The sequence below is a fragment of the Megalops cyprinoides genome, chromosome 7, assembly GCF_013368585.1.
Source record: "Megalops cyprinoides isolate fMegCyp1 chromosome 7, fMegCyp1.pri, whole genome shotgun sequence".
In the NCBI taxonomy this organism is placed as follows: Eukaryota; Metazoa; Chordata; class Actinopteri; order Elopiformes; family Megalopidae; genus Megalops; species Megalops cyprinoides.
Window position 1 is genome coordinate 18,578,160 of NC_050589.1, and position 21,803 is coordinate 18,599,962.

At 38.2% G+C, this 21,803-nt stretch overlaps 1 protein-coding gene across 1 annotated transcript; it reads right to left on the minus strand.

Annotated features, from left to right (window-relative positions):
* Window positions 1–195: 195 nt before the first annotated feature.
* cdh26.1 (cadherin 26, tandem duplicate 1) lies at window positions 196–19,986 on the minus strand. The gene is made up of 18 exons (XM_036534160.1): window positions 19,835–19,986; window positions 13,870–13,932; window positions 13,681–13,773; window positions 13,431–13,586; window positions 12,679–12,826; window positions 11,551–11,723; window positions 11,068–11,196; window positions 8,545–8,730; window positions 7,717–7,985; window positions 7,279–7,421; window positions 6,193–6,432; window positions 5,325–5,546; window positions 4,834–4,961; window positions 4,545–4,619; window positions 2,632–2,703; window positions 2,089–2,166; window positions 1,695–1,766; window positions 196–566 (listed from the first exon to the last, which is right to left on the minus strand). The coding sequence occupies exons 1-18, from the start codon at window positions 19,865–19,867 to the stop codon at window positions 348–350; spliced, it is 2,499 nt and encodes an 832-aa protein (XP_036390053.1). The 5' UTR covers window positions 19,868–19,986; the 3' UTR covers window positions 196–347.
* Window positions 19,987–21,803: the final 1,817 nt, after the last annotated feature.

Sequence of the window (21,803 nt, forward strand, 5' to 3'; positions counted from 1 at the left end):
GAATGTGAGCTGTCAGAAAGGAGGCAATCCAGAAGCCATTCAGTGAGACAACTGAACAAAAACATGAGGGAAAAAAAGCAAAATGTACTCATTTTTAACAGTTTAGTATACTATTAAAAACAGGTATCATAAGTTTAACATCCTGTCTTCTCAAGCTAAAGAAAAGTCTTGAGAAGCAATCCTGTTTTGCTGGAAAAAGCTGACTCTTAGACTCCCAGGGATTTAACAAAAATCCCCCACGTGTTGTCTTCTGAAATCCAGGTGGTGATCTTGCACAGAGCTTTTTTGCAATGCATGACATAAATACAGGGTCAGTCAAACCACACCCTAGTCCCCTAGTGGTTTATTTATAGCTTGATGCCTTTTTCTTCCATTGCCTGGTGGCAAATTCCATCCAGTGTGTTGAACCTGGGGCCCAGATCTTGCAGGAAATCCAGTGTGTCCCCCCAGCTGCTCTGCGACAGCTTATCCAAAGACTGACACTTGCTGCCTATCCCTTCGTACATGTACACTTGAGGGCAGCATCCAGGGAACTCCAGCTGATCCTCATTTTGCTGGTACAGCCTCTGAAATACCACAGCAGCACAACTTGTTAAATTCATCCTCTTAAATACACTCACAGAGACAGCAGTTACATTCCTACATCCTGTTTGTTATCACTTTCTTCAACAGTGGTATACTATGTGGCCCATGTTTGTGGACAAAGCTCCGGTGGTTTAGTTCTGGGTATTAACCTTTATTGCTCCTGTGTTTGACTTCCCGTTCTCTGTACATACAGAGAGAGCCCATCCTTGAAACCCTACTGCAGTATTTTCCCCATTGACCTCATTATTACCAAACCCAGCCCTAGTGCAGTTTGGGTAGGGTTTACAGTGCTGGTCTGGAAATTCCACATTTGCACGTCAACGTTTGTACTGTAGGTGGAGCTAAAGCAGCACTCAAATTGCTCAAGCTCACAGGACAACCCTACTGGTAAAACTGGAATCACTAAACGTACAGCTGTTTAGCATATTCGTGGTAACACAAATTATAATTAAATACAATTGGGATGCACTATGGGTGTAACCTTCTCTCCACTCCTGGCTTGATTATACAGAAGTTAAAAATGATTTTGGGGAAAATATCCTTTGTATGGTTTTGCTTGCACATATCTTAATTTATAATTCATTTTCCATCAAAGACTCAATCCAAGTTGACAGTCTGAATGAATGCTGCTGAGACCATAGTTCTAACAGTTTTGTTTCATATCTAAGGCCCTGAAGAAACACATAATAGCCTTTCAGGAGTAAAGGTGCTATACTTATCATTTTACACATAGAATGTACAGCAGCGTTGCTCAGCACTACAGTTGAAAAACATTCACACGCAATAGCAGTGATCGGACAAAAAATGAAATGGATTGAGTCTTAAGACAGAGCCTCTGCGCTGCCATGCCGCACCCCTATAAGCCTACACATTCTTTCATTGTCCTCATCCTTCGGCATTACCCTCAGTAGTCAGTATGTCACATGTCACGTATGGCTGTCAAAGGTTTTAACATGCAGACAATTAATGGCTGACCAAAAAATGTACCACAGTTGTCCAAATATGTCATTATTGGATGAGTCTCAAGATGCAAGTACTTGCCCAAGACCAGCTGAAATGCTTTAATTAACAGCAGTGTTGAACAATGACAGCACACAGGGGCCACCTACCCTTTCTATGAGATCTGAGATGTGCACATCTGACATTAGGCTGTGTGATTGGTTGTATGTCATAGCCCCACTCTGAAAGTAACAAACATACATGAGAAAACGCACACACCGACACAAGACAAACAACAACAAAAAAAATAATTAAGACATGCAAGCAGTAAATCATAGTGTCTCTATCTCAGGAATGCAGTAGGAGCAGGTGTTATCCATTTCAATAATCATTTACATTGTTTATTCTGTTCATAGCAGAGCTCTGCAGGTTCTCACACAAACCTATTGAATCTTTCCTTTAATAGCAATGAGCTCAATTATTTTGGAGATACTTTAATAGCAATGAGCTCAATTATTTTGGAGATACTGGCATGATTTTGTAGTTATGCAACAAAGCACTCACTCTGCTGCTATTCCTCCTGGTGTTCCACACACTCCGGTAGGATGAGGTCTGCATGGACATGTCTTGTCCAGTCATACCCTAAAACCAACAAGTTAATCACACTGTTAAAAAGGTATGGCAACTTTGCGTGCTGCTTCACCCTCAGGAGGTCAAGCAATGTTACCGTCAATGAATGATTAAGCAAGGGAGCAAAGGTATGACTATTGCTAGGACCACCAGTCCTTCTGTCTCAGCCACTCACAAAGTTTAGTACATTTGCACCCAAAATGCACCTCAATGTCTGTCTGTGAGGAATTATGATACAGAAGAGATAACTTTGGGATATGTTCTAATCACTAAGCCCTCCAAATGTCCTAAAATTCTCTGGCTCAGACTTTTTTTTTTTACAAGTGACATGTGGATTGACTATCTAACAATTTACTAACCCTAAACAACATCACTAAATCAATCACTTAGATGCCAAGGCCCTGGTTTTGTTGGAGCAGTTTGAAAAATTTGGTCACCTCTTGATTTGAATCACAAAGATAAGAGGGGCTCACTCACCATGCTCCTCCCCTGGCTTCTTAGTGTCCCATTGATGTCATTGATCCTAATGTCTGAGGGCATCTGGTTGAGCTGGGGACAGAATGAGAGAGGGAACTATACTGTGACCAGAAGCACCTGATGTCTGCAAAGGCGCTTTTACTTTCAGTTTATAGAGCTCCACTCTTTTGATTACCCACCTTAACTGCTTCATAACATTTGTTTTTACAATGTGAAAACAATATATTATAATCCCCCCTTGGCTATGAATTTAAGACTGTGTAAACTAAATTTATTTAAGAATAACAGGCTTGGCTTTCATCTGGCTACTTTTGTCTTTTTAACATGTCTTGTTAATCCTTCACACTTTCTGGAATTAAGTGATTCACCTCTTCGGATAAGATGGGTAGATAAAACGTATTGCGGGAAGGAAATAAGGGATGAGAGAGATTGCATTACAAAGAAATGAGTGGAGGTGGCTCCACTGCACATGTGGCAGAACCACATTTTGGCTTAGCTTGGTTTTCATTGGCAACATGACACAGTTCATGCATAGACAGGCCCATTTCCACATAAAAAGCCTCCCAGCTCATTACTCTGTTAGTATTAGTGAGTGTGTGTTCAGACATAATGACAACTACGAACGCCTCTCTACAACAGCTTTTAGTATTACCCATAACATTAACGTTAACGTTAATATTAAGCAGCTCAAGACCACGTGTCACTAAAGCAGGGACTCACCTATGCAGTCACCTTTTCTATCCACCTTAAACTTGCTGAAATATAAGTAGCAAAGAGCTATTGAAAAACCGGTTAAACGCAGTATTAAGACCACTGGGATTTTCAAAACAGCCCGGATGAGATGGCCTTGTTTTTTTTCCACAACAGTTTCTTCCATAAAAGCTGTTGAAAAGAATCACTGACAAGCCTATTCAACACCCTGTAAAATTTGCATACTCTGACTCTTTCACATGCTTCATCCTTTTCTTTCAAATCAAAGCCAGAGGGTCGAACACCAAAGGGTGTGCCACCCAATCAGATTTATTCTTACGAAGTCTGAAAGAAGAAGGTGGAGCCAGGCAGAAGCGACTGTTTTTGAAGCTGATCAACGAGACAGTGTTACATCCATACAGACAATGGAAGTCTTAAGTACTTTCAGACTGGATCACTGTAACTAGACTGTAAGTATTGTTGTGAGATGCAGGCAGAGATTATATGCCTGTTACGCCTCCTGCCAATAGTCATGATCATATCCCATCCATTTGGAAGACACAAATGACGCTGCACGCTGTTGTGGTCATAAAAAGGAAGTTGTTCTCGCTGGAGGCACAATTAAATATGTCACTTTGACTTTATAATAATATGTTATTTTATGCATACCAGGGATATGCATGATATCTGCATTTAGCAACATCTTTAAGACTGTTTTTTCTACACATAAATATGTGGTGGATAATTACGTTGGGTATTGTATTTTTATGTTGTGTATGTTGAAACTGTTTATTGGGTCTCTATATTAGTGCTGTGTCAAACTGTTTATTGCATGCAATAACAGTTGAAGAGGACTGGCAAGCAGTTTTACTGTAAGCGTATAAAGGTTAACCAGTTGCCTTTTTCCCCATACGTTTTTCAAGGTTTGTCCACAGTTTGTCCAAGGTTTGTCTATGAATGTTACTTTTAAATACTCTAATACAGGCGAGTGGATGGAATAATTGTTAAGGAAATAGGCTTAAAACCTAAAGGTTACATGCTAAATTCCCATGTGGGGCCAGTGTAATTTTGAGCAAGGCACTAAACCTTGATTGTAAATATCTAGAAATATGAATGGAAAATGTGTAAAAATAAATAATTAAAATGTAACTTGTATAGGTTCGCCTGATTAAAGGCATCTGTTAAGCGCACAAGTAATACTAAAAAGAACGTGTCACGCCTACCGGTATGGTGGCTTGCTTCAGTCCATCTGCGATAGCGATGCTGCTTGTAGGGGTCATGACAAAGACTGGCTCAGCCTACAGGAGGAGAAGTCATTAAAGGCATTCTACCTCACCATCACTATTATCCCAAAGCCAACAGCTCTGTCATGTTTCTACATGCCTATGGCATTGAGAAGTAATTGTTTGTACTTACTTATGAGCACGCGAAAAATAGGATTTAATTTTTCAAGAGAAATGTATGCGAATTGTTCCATCTTGTCAAAGTGGGCAAGCAGGACAGAGGTCTTACCTTCAATTCCGAGACGCCACCCTCTTCATTATACTTGACCAGTGTCTGGTTTCCCTCATCCTGCAACACCAGGGGCTTGTGATGGAACTGCTCCCCGCACACACACAGTAGACCCATGAGCACAAGAACTAGGAGAAAACATATTCCAGCATCATCGTGGCTGACAATGTATAAACTCTGCTTATCCCTGCCCCCACCACATTTACACTATATAAAAAGCAGCATGCTGTCTGATGACAATGTAGAGCTATGCACAGAACTGGCAGAAAACATAAAATCAACTGGCTGCTTCGAATCAGAGACGCTGTAGAACGAAGACAGAATGAGATTCTTCAAAGTTGTGCAAGGACAGTGAAAAAAGGGATAAAATGCTTATTTTTCATTTTAACAAAACATTTTTTTAGTCTTTTTTTTTACAGGTAAGTCTTGAAACGAACAAGCTACTAATTGTTTGATGAGCACTGGCATTGTTCATTTTGGCTCTGACTTACGTAGAAGCATCAGGAGACCAGCAATTAGGGTGGCAATGCCTGCTCCTCCCAGAGCTGAAGATTTGGGCTTGGGGCTCTTGCACACATCTTTATTTTCGCAGTCGCACACCACAAGATGTAGGTCTTCCTTAGCACCTTTGCCCTGCTGGTCCTCAATCAATAAGGGGATGGTGTAATTCCCATAGGGCAGGTCCTTCAGACTCACCAGAGTGGCACTCTCCCCTGCAGGGGACCAATACAGGGAAACAAACTGAAATGCTAGGGAATGTTCTGTTGTAACACTCCCTAGTTAGTTGTTTTAGTGGGGTTTTAAGATACTCAGTTTAGTTATTTTCAAGGGGCACTAAGTTACTCAGTTATTTCCATTGGGCGTTAAGTAACTGTATTGGTTTTTTGGGCATCCAATTAATTTCTTTCTTTTTCTATAAGGAGAGTAACCAGTTTTTCAAATCTTAGCCATTAGTTTACAGTATAAATGTAAAAAAAATCATCCTTCTTAAGGCTACACCAACAAGAAGAGAGATAACCCCTGAACACACTGACAAAGGAAATATCCTGGAAAAATGCAAAGTCAGCTTCCTAGAAATGGGTGTAACATTCCCAGTAACCCCAAAACATACAGATTTTAGCAAGCTAACTTTTGCTGACAAGCTAAAATGGTTGATAACCAGTGGAGGTTCCTGAGTTTGAAACAAGGGAGAGTAAAAACAGAAAGTTAAACTGAACATGTTCTGGAATGATTAATGTGATTAACCACTGCATTGATTGAAAACTAGAAAAAGATTTTAGATGAAAGCACAGAAGAAAACTTGTGGATGTTTCCTGGATCAGGTGAAGATGAGGTGCTCCGCGCCCGTTGATTGCTCACCTGTATCAGGGTCTAGTTTAAATCGGCTCTTCAGCTCTTTCAGCTCTTTGTCTTCACCCCTTAGTGAGAAGGCAAAGGGTCCCCCAAACGGTGCTACATCATCGTCCTTTGCCTTGATCTCTATGCTTTTGGCCTTGTTCCCACACATATGCGTGCTATTTGTCACCAGGTAGGGCTTGTTGTCATTGAGGTCACCAAGGTGAACCAGCAAGGTAGCAGTGGAAGTAGCAGGCGGCTCCCCTGGAACACACAGACCATACGGGCACTGTTACTTCTGGTGGTATTCACACATTGACCATATTAAAGCAGACCTGATATTTAAATCATACAGTAATGAGTAATGGAATTCTACACCATGGGGACTAGAATCCTGTCACCTTTGTACATGACCAAATGCGATCTTTTCCTCTTTTTCTTATCTTTTAAAATCTAAGTGAACAGGACCTCTAACATTTCTGAAATACTTTTTTCTCAAATGTTTCATGTTTTGAAACATGACAAATGAATCTGAATCTTCCATTGGCAACTGATTTACATCCATAACTTGAGCATTGACTTCCTATCAATGATGTCAATTTGACAATTAAAAGCAGCACCAACACCAGCACACTCTGTAGCCTGAAAGACCTGGAATTTTCCCTCCCAGATGCAAGACTTGATTTGAAAGGAAACTGATTAAAACAAGTTTTGCATTTGCATGCACACTGTCTTACCAAAAGACACAGGAAATTCAAACTAATTTCAGAAAAATGGGTGTGACTACAGGTTTGACCAGGACAGAGTCCTGACCACAACAAGACAGAGCAACTTTAGAGCTTATTCAAATGCAGAATTAGTAGTGGAACTCAATGCTCTAAAAGTGCAGTGAAGCACAACACCACCTGCTTTCTACCAGAAATAAATAGACAGCCTTCCATGACTGCAGCAGCAGTCATTAGGGCCTGAATACATTAATTTCTAGGAATAGGCATGATTTATTCATAACTACATGTGTCCCTTGACTTTTGGTAGGACAGTATAAATATCAGCCTTTAAGGGCAAAATTGAAAGATGCTTGCCAGAAACAGCAGTAAAAAAACTGCTTACCATCATCAATAGCATGAATTAAGACCGTGTAATAGCTGTTGTTGACACGTGGAGACTCACGATCCATCTTGTGCAGAGCTTTGACAACACCTGTCTTTGGATCAACAGTCACCCAGTTTTCCGGATCTGAAGCTATTTCATACCTTATAACACCAGGAAAAAATGAATAGACAGAAACAAACATCTGTATAATCTCACTTAATCTTAATATCGGAGAGCATACAGTCATCAGCATTCAGCGCTGTTTTAAAATATGATGAATTAAACTTCATGACACCATAGTTATGCACACCATGGAAAGAAAGACTCCCTCTGACCCTTCTGTCTTCACAAACATTACAGTGATGTCCGGTGATTTCTAAGAGCTTTTTCCAATCAAAACAGACCCTGATATTAACCAACAAATGAAACCTGAAGTTGACTATGTGATGTGCACACCTGATGCCGTTTGACTCTACGTCGGTGGCCTTAAGTGTGTACAGCATGTCCCCCGGCTCGGTTTCCTCTTTTTCATAAACCACAGCTATCTTCTTCTCAAACGCCGGTGGATCATTGACGTCAATCACGGTGACAGCCACGTTCACAGTTTGAGGAGCCACGCCTCCAGCGGGGTCCTTTGAGTTGTCAGAGCCACACACAAACAGCGGCTCCTCATTCTCCACTGAAATTGTCAGATTTTTCAAAGTCGTTTCCTCATAGTCCTTTGCCTGAACAAGAGAAGGTGACAAAGAGATGCTTTAACTGTGTGATTTCTATTTGAATTATATTGTCTTAAAAATAAAAGTTTTGCCTATATTGTTAAATATTACAATAGCCCTGTTAAAATAGGTTATTAGGAAAATGTAAGTCAGTCAGCACTCCCAATGCCGTGATTAGTCTTACTAAAATATGTATTATCATTTCAATAGTAGTGACAGATGCAAGACACTTTCCCCCTCTTCATGTCGTCTATATCACATAGCTAATGCTGCTGGATTGTTGAACATTAATAATCTAACACACCGTTTAGGTTGAACACAATATTACTTTTACTACTACTATTACTAATACTGAAAATGACATAATAATAACATTCATTTCTGTAGCATTTTTTTTCACATATAGCAGCTTGGCACCACAGTTAACACAACTCACTCTTAGTAATTGGTCAACCCTGAAATGTGATCCTTACTCACTGTGATCCTTAGTTCATATTTTTGACCACAACATCTGAACTTGCCACTCATGTATAACTGAATCAGCAGCTCAGTGACACGAGAGACCCACCTTGATGACAGTTAAGACTCCCTCGTTGGTCTTTGGGTCAGTCTCTATCTTGTAGTTTCCGTCCTCATTGCCCTTGATGATTTTGTATTTGGCCCGTGATGCCGGTGTATTGGGTGTGTCTTTGTCCATCACTGTCAGTCTCAGAATAACCTCATCTTCGGCCATCTCATTTACACTAGTCTTGTACTGGGGGAAAATCATATTTAGTATTAGTCAAATATCAGTCATATTTTAGTCATTTCTCCTTAGATTTAGATCACATCACACAGATTTATTTGACATAAACTCTGGACGTTTTAGTCACATTTTAGTTTTGTTTTGTTTTTTTCTTTCTTTTTTTACAGGTCTCTGTGGTCACTTAAAATGAACATATTTAGCAACAGCAAGCTGGACTGAATGCAAGTAAACCAGTGAAGTAAACCAGTAAGACCAGCAATTAAACCAGTGAAGAAAGTATTTAACTCGAATTGTTTGCAGCACAAGTGTCGAGGTTGCTATGAGCAAGAGATGACTTTAGAGTAGCAATAGTCCTAAAAGTAGAAATGACAATAACAGCACAGGCATTTTTTCAACATATGAGACAAACTGTGAAAACTGTCATTACCACCATTTATTTGTGGCACTTCCAATGTTGTAAAAATCAATTGAGCTCTACTTGTAGTAAGTGGATTAACTCCCAGCTGCTGAGAGTAGGAGTAGGAGGCTTCATACATAACTCCCATTGCCAACCCTGAAGTATCACTAAAAGTGCTTTTAGCAGGATTCTTAGGAGACGAAAAGAGGTGTTTTTTTTACAACACACATGAAACTATGCATTCAGTGCCTATGCATTCAAATATCAGTACCATATACAAACTAACTCACTGTTGCTGCAGCCACACACAACTGTTCTTAAGCTCTGCTAATTAGGCAGATGGGTTTTATTATCCAATGGTAACTTGCCTTCTTCTCTTCCTCACAGACTCATATGGCAGTATGGCAATGTCACTTACACAGCATGCAATGCTGATGGAGAGCGATCTGTTATAGGCAAGTTAGTTAAAGAAAATAAAAGCTGAGGATCCTATATTTAACATATATATAATAATATAAATACTCTCTCGATATCCAATTAAAACCGGTCGTGTACATGCTACAAAAAACAAGGCTGAGTCAGTACAGTTCATTTCAGGCATTACAGAAAGTTAATCCTCCACATTATCTATGACTGGCCAGAAAGGCAGAAGACAAGCTTTGCTCATGGTGATTGTGACTGGGTCAAGCATGTAAATGGCAGTTGGTTAGACTTGGTGATCTATTCACTTATGTTGGCTTTATCAACATCATGGTAAACTCAGAAAAAAATGCATCCTAGAACAGCAAATATGCATTACTGGTGTAAACTGGTGTGGCTGGTGGCCTAAGATTACAATACCAGCTGGTTTATCACGATACATTTGCTAAGGGAGGCCAAGAATATCTTATTACTCATTGGCCTCAGCTGAAACAAAAGTGTCAGTTTGTTGCTCTGGTGTACTAACAATAGAAACTATGCTTTTCTCCATTTTTAAATAATGTTTGAATAGCTACATCAGGAAACATATGGTCATTCCTGTATATTTGTAAGTGTTCATCATAGGTATCAGGATGGAAGCCATATCTTTCTGCACATGCCCTCAAGATGTCTTCCACTTGGCTAAGGTTTTGCATTATCACATGGTGAAAATCATAATCAAAGAATAGGTCTTCAGTAGACAAGGAAAATGGATCAAGCTTTTGAGCTCTGACTTGTGTCTATGATACATTTGGCCTGCGGGTGATGGGGGTAGCAGCAGTAAATATACATTTCAAAAAGTAAAAAAATTAACCATCAAATTTAAATTATTACAACAAAACTATCCACAGTAATTCATTTTAAGGGTAATGCAAGGGCAATGTAGCAGACTATACCCAAAGTATGACCAAACTGAGGGAATAAAAATTGTAGCTAAGTAATCATAAATATGGTCCAACTATGAGAGTCCACAACTATGAGAAGAGTTAGGATACAGAGCATACACAAATAAAGATCTGAGTTCTGATTCAATGCAGAGCACTGTTTGGGTGGGTGATGTAATAATAAGAACTATAAAATGACATGGATCCTATCAGTTTTAACATCAAACATTCTTATATACTTTAATAATGTATGTAGTATATGGTACAACCCACTGGTATGTGCTTTAATAATAATTTTCAGTCAGATGCCTTCATTCCAATGCATACCCATACAAAATACAGTATATTGAGAATATACTTTAGAAAATACCTTTTTAGTTCAATAAATATATTGAAAATATTTAAACAAAATATTTGATACATTGCAACATTTTCCTGCTGTGAATTAATATTTTTTAAATTTATTTGCAATATATACAGTACTTCTCAAGTACATCCTTCTCAATATAATACAATGTATTTAATTTTCATATGGGTATATATGTTTCCAGTCAAAATATTGCAATATGATGGAAAGCACTGCCTAGTTGCAAGTAAATCTCTCACCTCATTTTGGGTAAAAACTGGTGGGTGATTGTTACTGTCTTTGATGTTCAGGAAGACCGTTGCAGTTGAAGAGTGAGAGGGGACTCCGTGGTCTCTTGCCCGAACCAGAACTTTGAATTTATTTGCTTTCTGTTTAACATGAAAAAAAAGATGTCATGTGCACACAGGAATTTATGTATATCGAGGCATTATTATTCCCTCAAGTGAGAAATGATGATGTTTTTGACCTCTAAAACAGGTATACAAATGGCTTTACTCTGTCTCTTCTCTTCTTTAATGTCTTTATTTTACCTCTTCTGGATTTGTTTTCTTCCTTATCTGCCCTAATTAACAACTCTATTTTAAGATCCCTTATGACACTTTAACAGCGCTTAGATTAAAATGTTAATTTCGTGTATAAAACCCTCCATTTAATTGCTAGTGCACAAAAGATTTGGAAATTGATATGCCCTAACCTTAACTGCAACTAGGCAAACAACTCACATCATAATCAAAGCACCCTTTCAAGGTTAGTTGACTCATTCTTGTCCCCTCCACCACTTTGATCCCAATCTTGGGGGAGGCTGGTTCCTGGGAAATCACGCTCATGGTGATTTGTGAATTAACAGAATTTTCTTCATCAGCATCCCTGGCCAACAGATTGACCGGCAGATCACCTGTGTTAAAGGAAAAAAATGGGACAGAATTTCCAAGTTGCCATATAATTTGTCAATTTGTTGGTCACTGGTTTTAAGGCGGCCATTGCTCTCAGACTGTTGATAGACGACTGGTGTTACGGGTATGCCACATGACGTCAGGTAAAGGGTGCACAGAAGTAGGGGTTATGGGTCACATGACGTTGGGGTCACGGGTGCACGAAGGTGTGCACCTCAGGTATTTTAAATGTCTATGGCGGCAAGCGTGGTATATTGTGTGTATCTAGCTGTCTCTTATACAGAGTTCTTATACAAAGTGCAACTGCATGTATAAAGTTCATGAGACGGTGGTGCATTTTATTTTTTAGTTTTGTTTTAGTTCGTGATTTCACCGGCATTGTTCACTTAAATGTACAGTGCCGGTGAAATCACAAACATTCCAAGTACAGGCATAAATTGCAAACAATAAACATAAATAATGTTAGCAACATAATTTGCTAACATTATTAAACAAACAAACCATTTAAACAAGTGTAATCTACTTACAGGGTGTAGCTAAGTGTACATTGTATTGCTATTTATTTTTATGTTTTTATGTTCTACATAAAACATATTGTAGCTGTTTGTGACACAAAGGCCAACGAAAGAAATCTCTTGTCTTCTCAGAGTCAGTTCCTTTCATTTCTTGTGTGAGGGAAAGAAAAGACCCCTTTGTGATCACACACATTTAATGAACCCCCCAAAACAGGTCCCCTTGTAATACTGGTAAGTGGTCTATTTATTTGAATCTATTCTTTTGAGGTTTGTTTTTCGAATGGAATTTTCACAGTGTTCACAGTGAACAGTACCATGCTTGGTGTTAAACACACAGTCAAGTGAATGTATTCTTAGTATATATTTCTATGCTGAAATTCAGTCCTAGTCATGAAACATGTAGCCCAAACATCATCTAAACTATAAGAACCGCATGTCTCACCTTCTTCTGTGTCCTCATTAACATCCACTGTCATTTCAGCTTTTTCAAATATGGGAGGGTTATCATTTATATCCTTTATTTCTACATCAAATGCCAGTTGTCTATCCACAATCTTGTTGGTTACTTTGTCAAGAACATCAAACTTAATCTGTTGAGTTAAAGAAAGCAAAGACAGCAAAAAGAATTGTTGAAATGAATTCCATCTTGAACTTTTCCACTGATTCACTGTTAGTTATGCGACCATAATACCTATGTGCTTATCGTGCACGTTTGTATTGTTATATGTATGAGGTGAGCACATTTAATTGCAAATATGTAAGCCTTGTCTAGGTACATAAATGCTCAAGATTTGTGCATACAGTCACCCTCTCTTGCTTGATGACATACCCTATTTGGTGCAGTAGCCCTCAAGAGCCAGAAAACACAACTGTCCGGAAAACAGACATAAATAGTAAAGGCTGAATTCTAAATAAAAGATGTCAGCTCAACAAATCTAAATATGTTTTGTTTTTCATCATATTGTATAATTCTTGACATTTGACCATTATAAAAATATTATAATGTAAAAAAAAAAATAACTGTAATCAGAAGATGTAGGTAAGCTATGAAGATTCAGACAAGCCTGTCTCATTCTCATACCCCTTCACAAATCGAATACTGAAGTGTCCTCTGGTGGTACTTTTCAGCTTAAAATGTAGGACACTGGACATGTCTGGAAGAGAAACAGCCACCACCTGTACCAACATGCTCACATGAAAAGAACTTTGAACCTCCCGATCTACTTTCTTATGGACATAGACCATGCCATTTTCTTCATTGATGGAGAAAATTCCCATTGGCGGTTCGGTCACACCTTCTCCACTGATATGATATTTCAGTGCGTAATCAAGTTCTCTGTCATTGAAAAGCTGTGAAGGAGAAGGGGAAGGTAGATACAGTCATTAAATTTAAATTAATGAAATCAAATGAAAAAGACCATGGACACCTGAATATAGGGTTTACCTGAGTGGCATTTTTGGGGAAGGGGCCCTCATCTTCCTCCATGAGTTCTATGGTTGACAGGACCCACCTTCTTTTTGCTCGTCTCAGCAAGTCCTTTTAAGAGAAGAAGCAAGCTTGAACATTTGGCTATAAGTCATTGCAATATCAGTTGGATCTCACAATATTGGTTAATAGCAACAGGATACAAACCCGCTTTTCCCTGTTATCCATCCTGGATTTTTTCTTGTTCCCCAGAGCCACAGTTGCAGACAACTGATGAAAAGGAAAAGTGCAAAATCACAGGAAGCAAATCATCATCTGAACTGTATGTCAGTCCTAATCATATTATTTCCACAGCCGATGAGACAAAGTACTTGATTTATTGATTGTAGTATTTCTGCTAGTATCACATTATATATTACAGTTTTTTACAACCATTTTCACACTTAGGTCAATACCATGGCCACTTTTTCAAAACTCTTAATGTGCGTAACAACCATGCATATGAGCACATCAGTTAATCTTTCATGCAAAATGCACTACAACCACCAAACACTTCATAATTCACCCAAAAGTGACTTGTGCTGCCATAACTATAGCAAATGCTCTCTCCCAGCAAGACTACTTTGTCACTCAAAATACAATGGACTACAAACAGAAACAACTTGAAGCATTGCAAAATGCATATATTATGTGTTGCCATATCCTCTGTTTTTGTAAAGATTAGTGTTGTATTGCAAAAAAAGTTTACTGTACATATTGTAATACCAAACAAATAAATCTGAAATGCTGAAATATGCCTCATGACAGCTCTATGCTACAATTTCTGAGGTATACTATAGTACAACAAAAAGTCTGCTTTTCATTTCTAGTACAGTAAGTGAAACAACTACACATGATACTACCACTAGAAGTCTGCTGTAGCCCTAATGCTGATCCATGTAATGTCTGTATTTTGGGTCAAATTTTTATGAATTTCACATCTACAACAACAATCTCCCTTGCCTTGAACCTTTAGAAAAAAATCTTTAGCATATTTTATCCACCTCTACAATCCCCCATGCCCCATAAATATTTGAAGCCAAGCAGCTATCATGACACCAAGAACAAACTTTTTGATCTGTTGTTTTACCTGTCACTATTGAGTGTGGTAAATTTACTGTAGTTGCATTCTTGGGTCACTTTCTCTTACTGATAGCCCATGACTTACATACACTGATGAGCCTATGACCACTCACAGGTGAACCGAATAACGTTGATCATTTCCAAACAAGGGCACATGTCAAGGTCTTTGTAGCTTAGATAGTAAGCGAACAATCAGTTCTCGTTGTCAACATGTTAGATGCAGGAGAAATGGGCTGGAGTAAAGACCTGAGCGACCTTGACAAGGGCCAAAATGTTATAGCCAGACGACTGGGTCAGAGCATCTTTGAAATGGCAAGGCTTGTGGGGTGCTCCCGGTCAGCAGTGGTGAGTACCTACTGACAGTGGTCCGAGGAGTGACAAACCACAAACCAGCAACAGGGTGTTGGGTGCCCAAGGCTCATCAATGCGCGAGGGCAATGAAGGCTATCCCGTCTGGTCTGAACCGACAGAAGGTCTACTGTGGCACAAGTAGGGATGTCAGGATTAACTGATTTTACTATTAACCGTGATTATAAATGTCACGGTAGGATAACCGTAAGAATTTTAGAAGCTACGGTATCTCGCGACACAGGGAAATCTCTCGCGAGTCGCGAATCACAGCCTGTGTGTGGGTGGGGACAACTGCATCGATATTTTGCCTATATACATGCACATTTCAATGCAAATGTGACCACTTTTGTATAGACAAAAAAACTGAATAAACTTTCTGCTAAAAGCAGAATAATCTGTCTTATTTCAAGCGTATGGTTTCATTTGTCTGTCAAAATGCAGCATATTTCCATCTACAGTGATCTAAATTTTGTTAGGTTTTGAGCTGAAAGTTAACTGTTTTGAACAGAGTATCTAAATGTCTGCAAAATTTGCTGTAGTTGTACAGAATTTTGCTGGTGGTGAACATTGACTGAGAGAGGTATTCATGAATTTCGGAAGAAGTGGTGATTGAATGCATTTTGTATAAAAGCAATGCAAAAGTATACACAGTTTAGTTTGCATAGTCTACTGATATGGTGAATGTGTGAAGTGTTTTGAAAAAGTGGACATGGTATTGAGACACGTGTGAAAATAATCATAAAAAACTGTAACGTTAGGTAAGAAAATAATGACATCTGTAACAAAGGTCCATCTACATCTTCAGGAAATCAATGTGTTAATTCAGGGCATGACATGTAAATGTCAGTAACTGGCATGTTTTTAATGAATAAAAATATACCTGTAATGTGTGAGCTCCTTTCTGCATCAGTCTGTGTCACAACATTTAACAGAGCACATACAAAAGAGTTCATAGAGATTTTCCAAACATGGTATTTCACAATAAATTTATGTCATCTGCTTTCACGTGTATTTTTAAGTTACTCTCCTAACAGACAAATTAGTTATGAGTGAAAGTTTGTGTTGAGATCTCGCTCTTTAGGTTACCAGTGATGATGAGTGGAATGGTGGAATGTATGTGTGTGTGTGTGTGTGTGTGTGTTTGTGCATGTGTTTGTGTGTGTGTGTGTGTTTGTCTTTGTTTCCATTGCGTGCCTGTTCATGTGTGTATGAAATGTATCGGGTAGACCTACCAGCCCTAGGCAAATGTGAAGCAGATACTAATACCTCTCTAAGAAGATGGCATGCGTGTGGTTGATTCCTGCATGTATCAAATTTTCATCATCCTTTCATGAATAATCAGGGCAGTCATGAGTTCAACTGCCTTGTCATGTCAGAAAAGAAAATAAAATGCAGCAAATGATTTCTTATCTTATTCTATAATGATTACAATTATATGGGTGGAAAAAATATTGTAATAAGGTGTGAAGGTTTGAAAGGCTAATGTCTGTCTTCCCTGTCACAGGGCACACCTCTATCTCTATACTTTTGTTTTTTTTTTTCCCCAGAGGTTTCTTTCTCTCAGCCCTGCCCTATAAGATGGTGGTAGGCGGTTGAGCTTGATTACACTCTCACCCACCCCATCATTATATACATTCCTGTCCACCCCTGCCTCTCTTCCTGCATTTGCAGTTCCTTTCCACCCATTATGTTTTACTCCCTTCCAGCATCTATGTTAAGCTCAGAGTCGTACTCAGTCAAGTTCTCATCCAGGACCCCGTCACATTCATCACAGGTATCCCCCCAGAGGACCCACTTTACAGAGGATCAGCCATTAGAGGTGCAATAAAATGATATCACACAATGTCATCAAACTCGTTTTTTTTTTCTCACCGCTTCCTCTTCATGTTTGATACAATTGACCGTTGCTTGTTTGCATCACACTCTGTGTCAGTTGTATGAACAAGACAGCCATCTAAATGAATGCAGTTGGGTGATTGATTGATGACTCATGTAAGAGTCAATAAAGTCAACTTTTCTTTGTGTTTTTGCAACAATCCTTGCTGGGGATGCTTTAGCAATGGTATATAGTTTTCAAAAGTATGCAGTTTTATTGCAGTCATTGTTTATGTCTAAGCTTATTGCTGAAGAAACTATAACAGCATGAACTTGGGGATGTTTTTTCCTTAACACAAAATTGTAGAAAACTGAAATTGAAGATTTTTTTTAATTACAGAGGAAATTCCAAATCTGTAATCCTTAACCCAGTTTAATGGGTTATGAGTATTGACCACCTGTGTGAAGTGTTTCAAATTCAAGGAATGAAATTAACAAATCATGTTTGCTCAAAACAGATATTTGTGTCTCTATTATATTTATGAACACTTCACAAAAAACAGTGTCACAAGAATCGAAAGTTATAATAGAATATAATATTACTATTCAATTTCACAAACACTCTACAAAACAGTTGTAAGCGGAGGTGTAGGTGGATTCAATCAACAACGGCGTCATCTTTAAGAAATGCTAGTTGAATGCCCATGCTAAAATTTCACAAACACTAGGTCATTACAATGGTCCGATAACTGTTCTGGCGTTATTAGCATTTGTAAAAAAAATGTCCTTTTCAAGGCTAACCATAAACAGAAAAGAGTTGAAATATTTGCACAAACAAGTGCTGTGTATCGCTGAATGCACCAGAGGTTCTCCTATTAGATGGCTACAGAGAGAGCTCTACACTGCTCATTAATTGCAATGCTGTATTATAAATTATATCTCATTTCTATTTTGTCAAAACATCCTAAATTTCTTAATTGATGGTTTAATATTTTGGGGATGAAAAACATGCTGCAGTCAAACCAAACTGTCACACCAAACTGTCTCCTACTAAACTATAAAATAAAATTATTTTAAAAATGTAATCTATTGGTTTAACGCACTCGTTAGCTTTACCTGCTAGTTTGTACCTTGCCTGGCCAACTTTTGGAACCTGGTCATGCAGCGCTTCTAACATTGTTGACTCTGTATGGTTTTTCGCTTGTGTTGTATCATAACTCATTTGTAAGTCGCTTTGGATAAACTCGTCTACCAAATGAATAAATGTAAATGTAAATGTAACCACATGTTCCTTCTCAGATGGATACAGAAATCAGAATGAAGTCCACTTTGGTATACATATGACAATAAAGTACAGCAGGACAAAGGGCCTTTCTAAATCCATCTTCTGAAATCATATTTCATTTAGATTGCTTAGGCATTAACACAGTCAAAAGCTATCCGGCAAAAGGTAAAGATTTTGGAGCTGAAGCTGAACATTTTGAAGATATCATTCATGTCAGGAAGTCAAGGCAAGTAAGCAGCACCACATTTGTTCTATTGACTTTTATGCATACCAGGCCTGAAATAACCTGAAACTGCTGCAGCATTTGCAAACATAAAAATGGATAACTATAAAAACCTAGGTAAGGAGGTAACTAAATGTTTGCTATTAAGTTCATACCAAAAGAAACAGCATACAAAAGAAATAGCATACAGTACATACATACTGCTGTATTTAATGACAGTCGTGGTTAGAAGGAATCTACTAATTACCCCTTGGTACAAAGTGTCCCATCAGAAAATCTGAATTCCTTTTTTCCCTTGGCAGCACAGCTCCGGGAATGTACAAAAACAAAAGACATTACAAGATAACAAGAAGTGGTTGGTCTCAAGCAGAATCTATCTTAGCTTTAACCTTTCTTAACATAAATTAGGTTCAGCTGCTCATTTCTCCAGTTAGGGCGTGAAGAGCCCTCTTTTCACAGCTTCAGGCTTCAGTTATAATTTCCCTATGAATCCACTGATTTTTTTTTTTTTTTCTGGAGAAGCATATTTCACTCAGTTAAAGTGGTAAGTAACAACTCTAGTTGCCATTGTTGTAGCTGTCCCTTTCCCATGGCCACCTAGTTTTAGAAACAGATTTTTTTTACTGTATAAGGTAAATACCTAATATTAATGCTTTGTTTCAGTGGGGGAATACTGTACAATTGTCTGTTTATTTCTCGGGTTACAGTATGTGGTCATCTTAACAAACCATTTGTTGGTAAGGTGTACATACACTGACCTTACCTATACATATGAAAGGTGGTTTCTGTTGCCATGACACTGACGTACTAGACTCAGACAAAGAGGACAAGCTTACTGAAACACAGTTTTTGATGGATGAACACCTGAGCCTTCTGCCAGCTCCGCTGTGAATACATTGCACATTTTCTTTCTGTTCCTAAATGGACATTATCTTCATGAGTTGCTCATCCTTATTTGAAATCTAACTTATGACCAGCAGCAACAACAACAATATTAACCTTCGCAAGGATCTACCATGAACTAATATCAAAATGATCACTGTTTAGGCGCTCTTCTCAAACAGACTGCCATTTTGTTACCATTGAGAGCACTGTGAAATATCTGTTTCTATAGCCATAGACATAATAAATTGTCAATGGACTGTGAAATTTGATGCACATGTTCAATGAATCATCTAAATAAAGCTTTTTCTATTAGTTTCGAGTTATCTGCAAGTTGTGTAAATAACAAAAAAAATGGGATTGAAAAGTAAAGCCATGCTCTTTGATTGAACAATAACATGTTCATATGTCCTAGTTTAAAATATTGTCTAAAACTATTACTGTTATTGTTACTCTCATAAAAAATCAAACATAAACATCTGTGGTGTACTCACAATTAGAAGAAGAAAAATGATGTAGCACTTCATGTTGAATGAACAAGCTCTAACCAAGTCTTCAATGAATCAGTTGACCAGCATGAACAAAATGGAGAGGTATCAAAAACACGTCCCAAAGGCACCATGTAGGTCTGCTCCCACACTCAGGAGAAGACAGAGTGCATGTTTTTCCACAATTCTCTTTCCCGTTTAATATCCTGTGATCCTGCCTGTTAGGTTCAAGAAGCAACAAAACACTCCTCAGAGCTGTCAGGGGCGGGTCCCGGAAGTTATTCAGGTATTCAGAGACAGCCCATTCCCACGACCAATGCTCATTATCTACTGACTGTCGTTCTGTAACATGAGAAATGCTTTGCATTCTGTCTCAGGTGAAATGTGTTTCTTTTTTTTCAGTGACGTTTTCAGGGAAATACAACAAGTTCCTACCTGGATCACCTATCTTTGTCCCAGACTGACTTGAAAATGAAATGAAAATAATAAGAAGAAGAAATGAATAATAATAATAATAATAATAATAATAATAATAATAATAACAATAATAGTAATAATAGTAATGATAATAATAATAATCTATTTCAAATACCCCCCCCCCCCCCCCCCCCACACACACACACACACACACAGAGTAAGCTTTAACAATTACTTCAGAGGCTAGTGTATCCCTGGAAAGCAGTGAGAAATGTATTTCATAATGCTAATTTGCATTATGTTAGGTTTGATAGATTGCTTAGAGGCCATAGCAGTTTAATAGTACACTGAGTTGTCAAGACTTGAAAAACAAACGCAGCATTGTACTAGTTGCCAAAGTCATATTCATCAGAATATCAGAATCATATTTATAGGACTGAATCTTAACTTTTGCGCTGAAATTATATCAAATCTTAAAGTTGAAATGTTTTCTTAAATGAAAAATCAAGTTGCATCCATTAAGTGGTTGAACAAGTTGGATTAGATATGATGGGCACTTGTTTATCTTTATTGCTTTAGTAGGACAGCCATATTACCATTACCAAAAGCTTTATTCCAAAACAACATGTAGGGTACTTGCACATCTATCTTGTTGAGTGTTAGATATTACTAAAAGTGTGTTTAGTTGTTTGGAGCTCTATAAAACACTTCAATAGTGACATATGCGCACCGGGATATGAATGAATTTAATCTGGAAGGGAACACAGAGCAGTTTTTACTCTGTTGTGAAAGCAAAGGCATTCTGGTTCAAATGTAAAGGCCTCCCAAAAAAGCACCAAGCTGTGATATTTTCACTATTTCCCTTTAAGTTAACGTGCTGCTCCTTTTCAACAGGGCTGGATCTTCTACAGATTGAAGTAACAGTGGTTTTGCTTTGGTCTGCTTCAGCTTCAGTTAGCAGTTTAAAGCAAGCAAACACACAGCAAAAATCAAGATTGTAGGTGTCTGTATCCTCCATTATACTAATGTATTTGACAGAGAACATCTGCTGCTGGGGAAAAGGCAAGCAACCCCAGCATAATCGACAGGCATGTTGCAGCAAGTGGCCTAAATAAATGAATATTAAAATTAATTTCAGTTCCTGGTCTGAAACAAAGCAAGCTCAAAGTGAACATAAATAAATGAGCAAATAAAGAAAGTAGTATGAAAGCAACAATAGCAAGAAAGAAATAAGTTGTGAATCAGTTGCAAGTGTACTTGATGGGAAATTGCTCTGAAGTGTATTTTCTGTTACCTGCTCTGATTACAAGCATGCCTACTGAAATGAGGATAAACTGGTTCTCATTTAGCTCTTGTAGTGACATTTGTGAGATGTTTAGTGTTTAATTGTAATGACAAAGTTTTAAAAAACCTAATCTGAGTTATTTTCTAAATAACTATTTGTTATTGTAAAATTTCCAGACAAATCAAGTTAGGGACTATGATTAAGGTACACTATATGGACAAAAGTATTTGGACGCCTGACCATTACACCAACAGGGACTGTAATGACATTGTA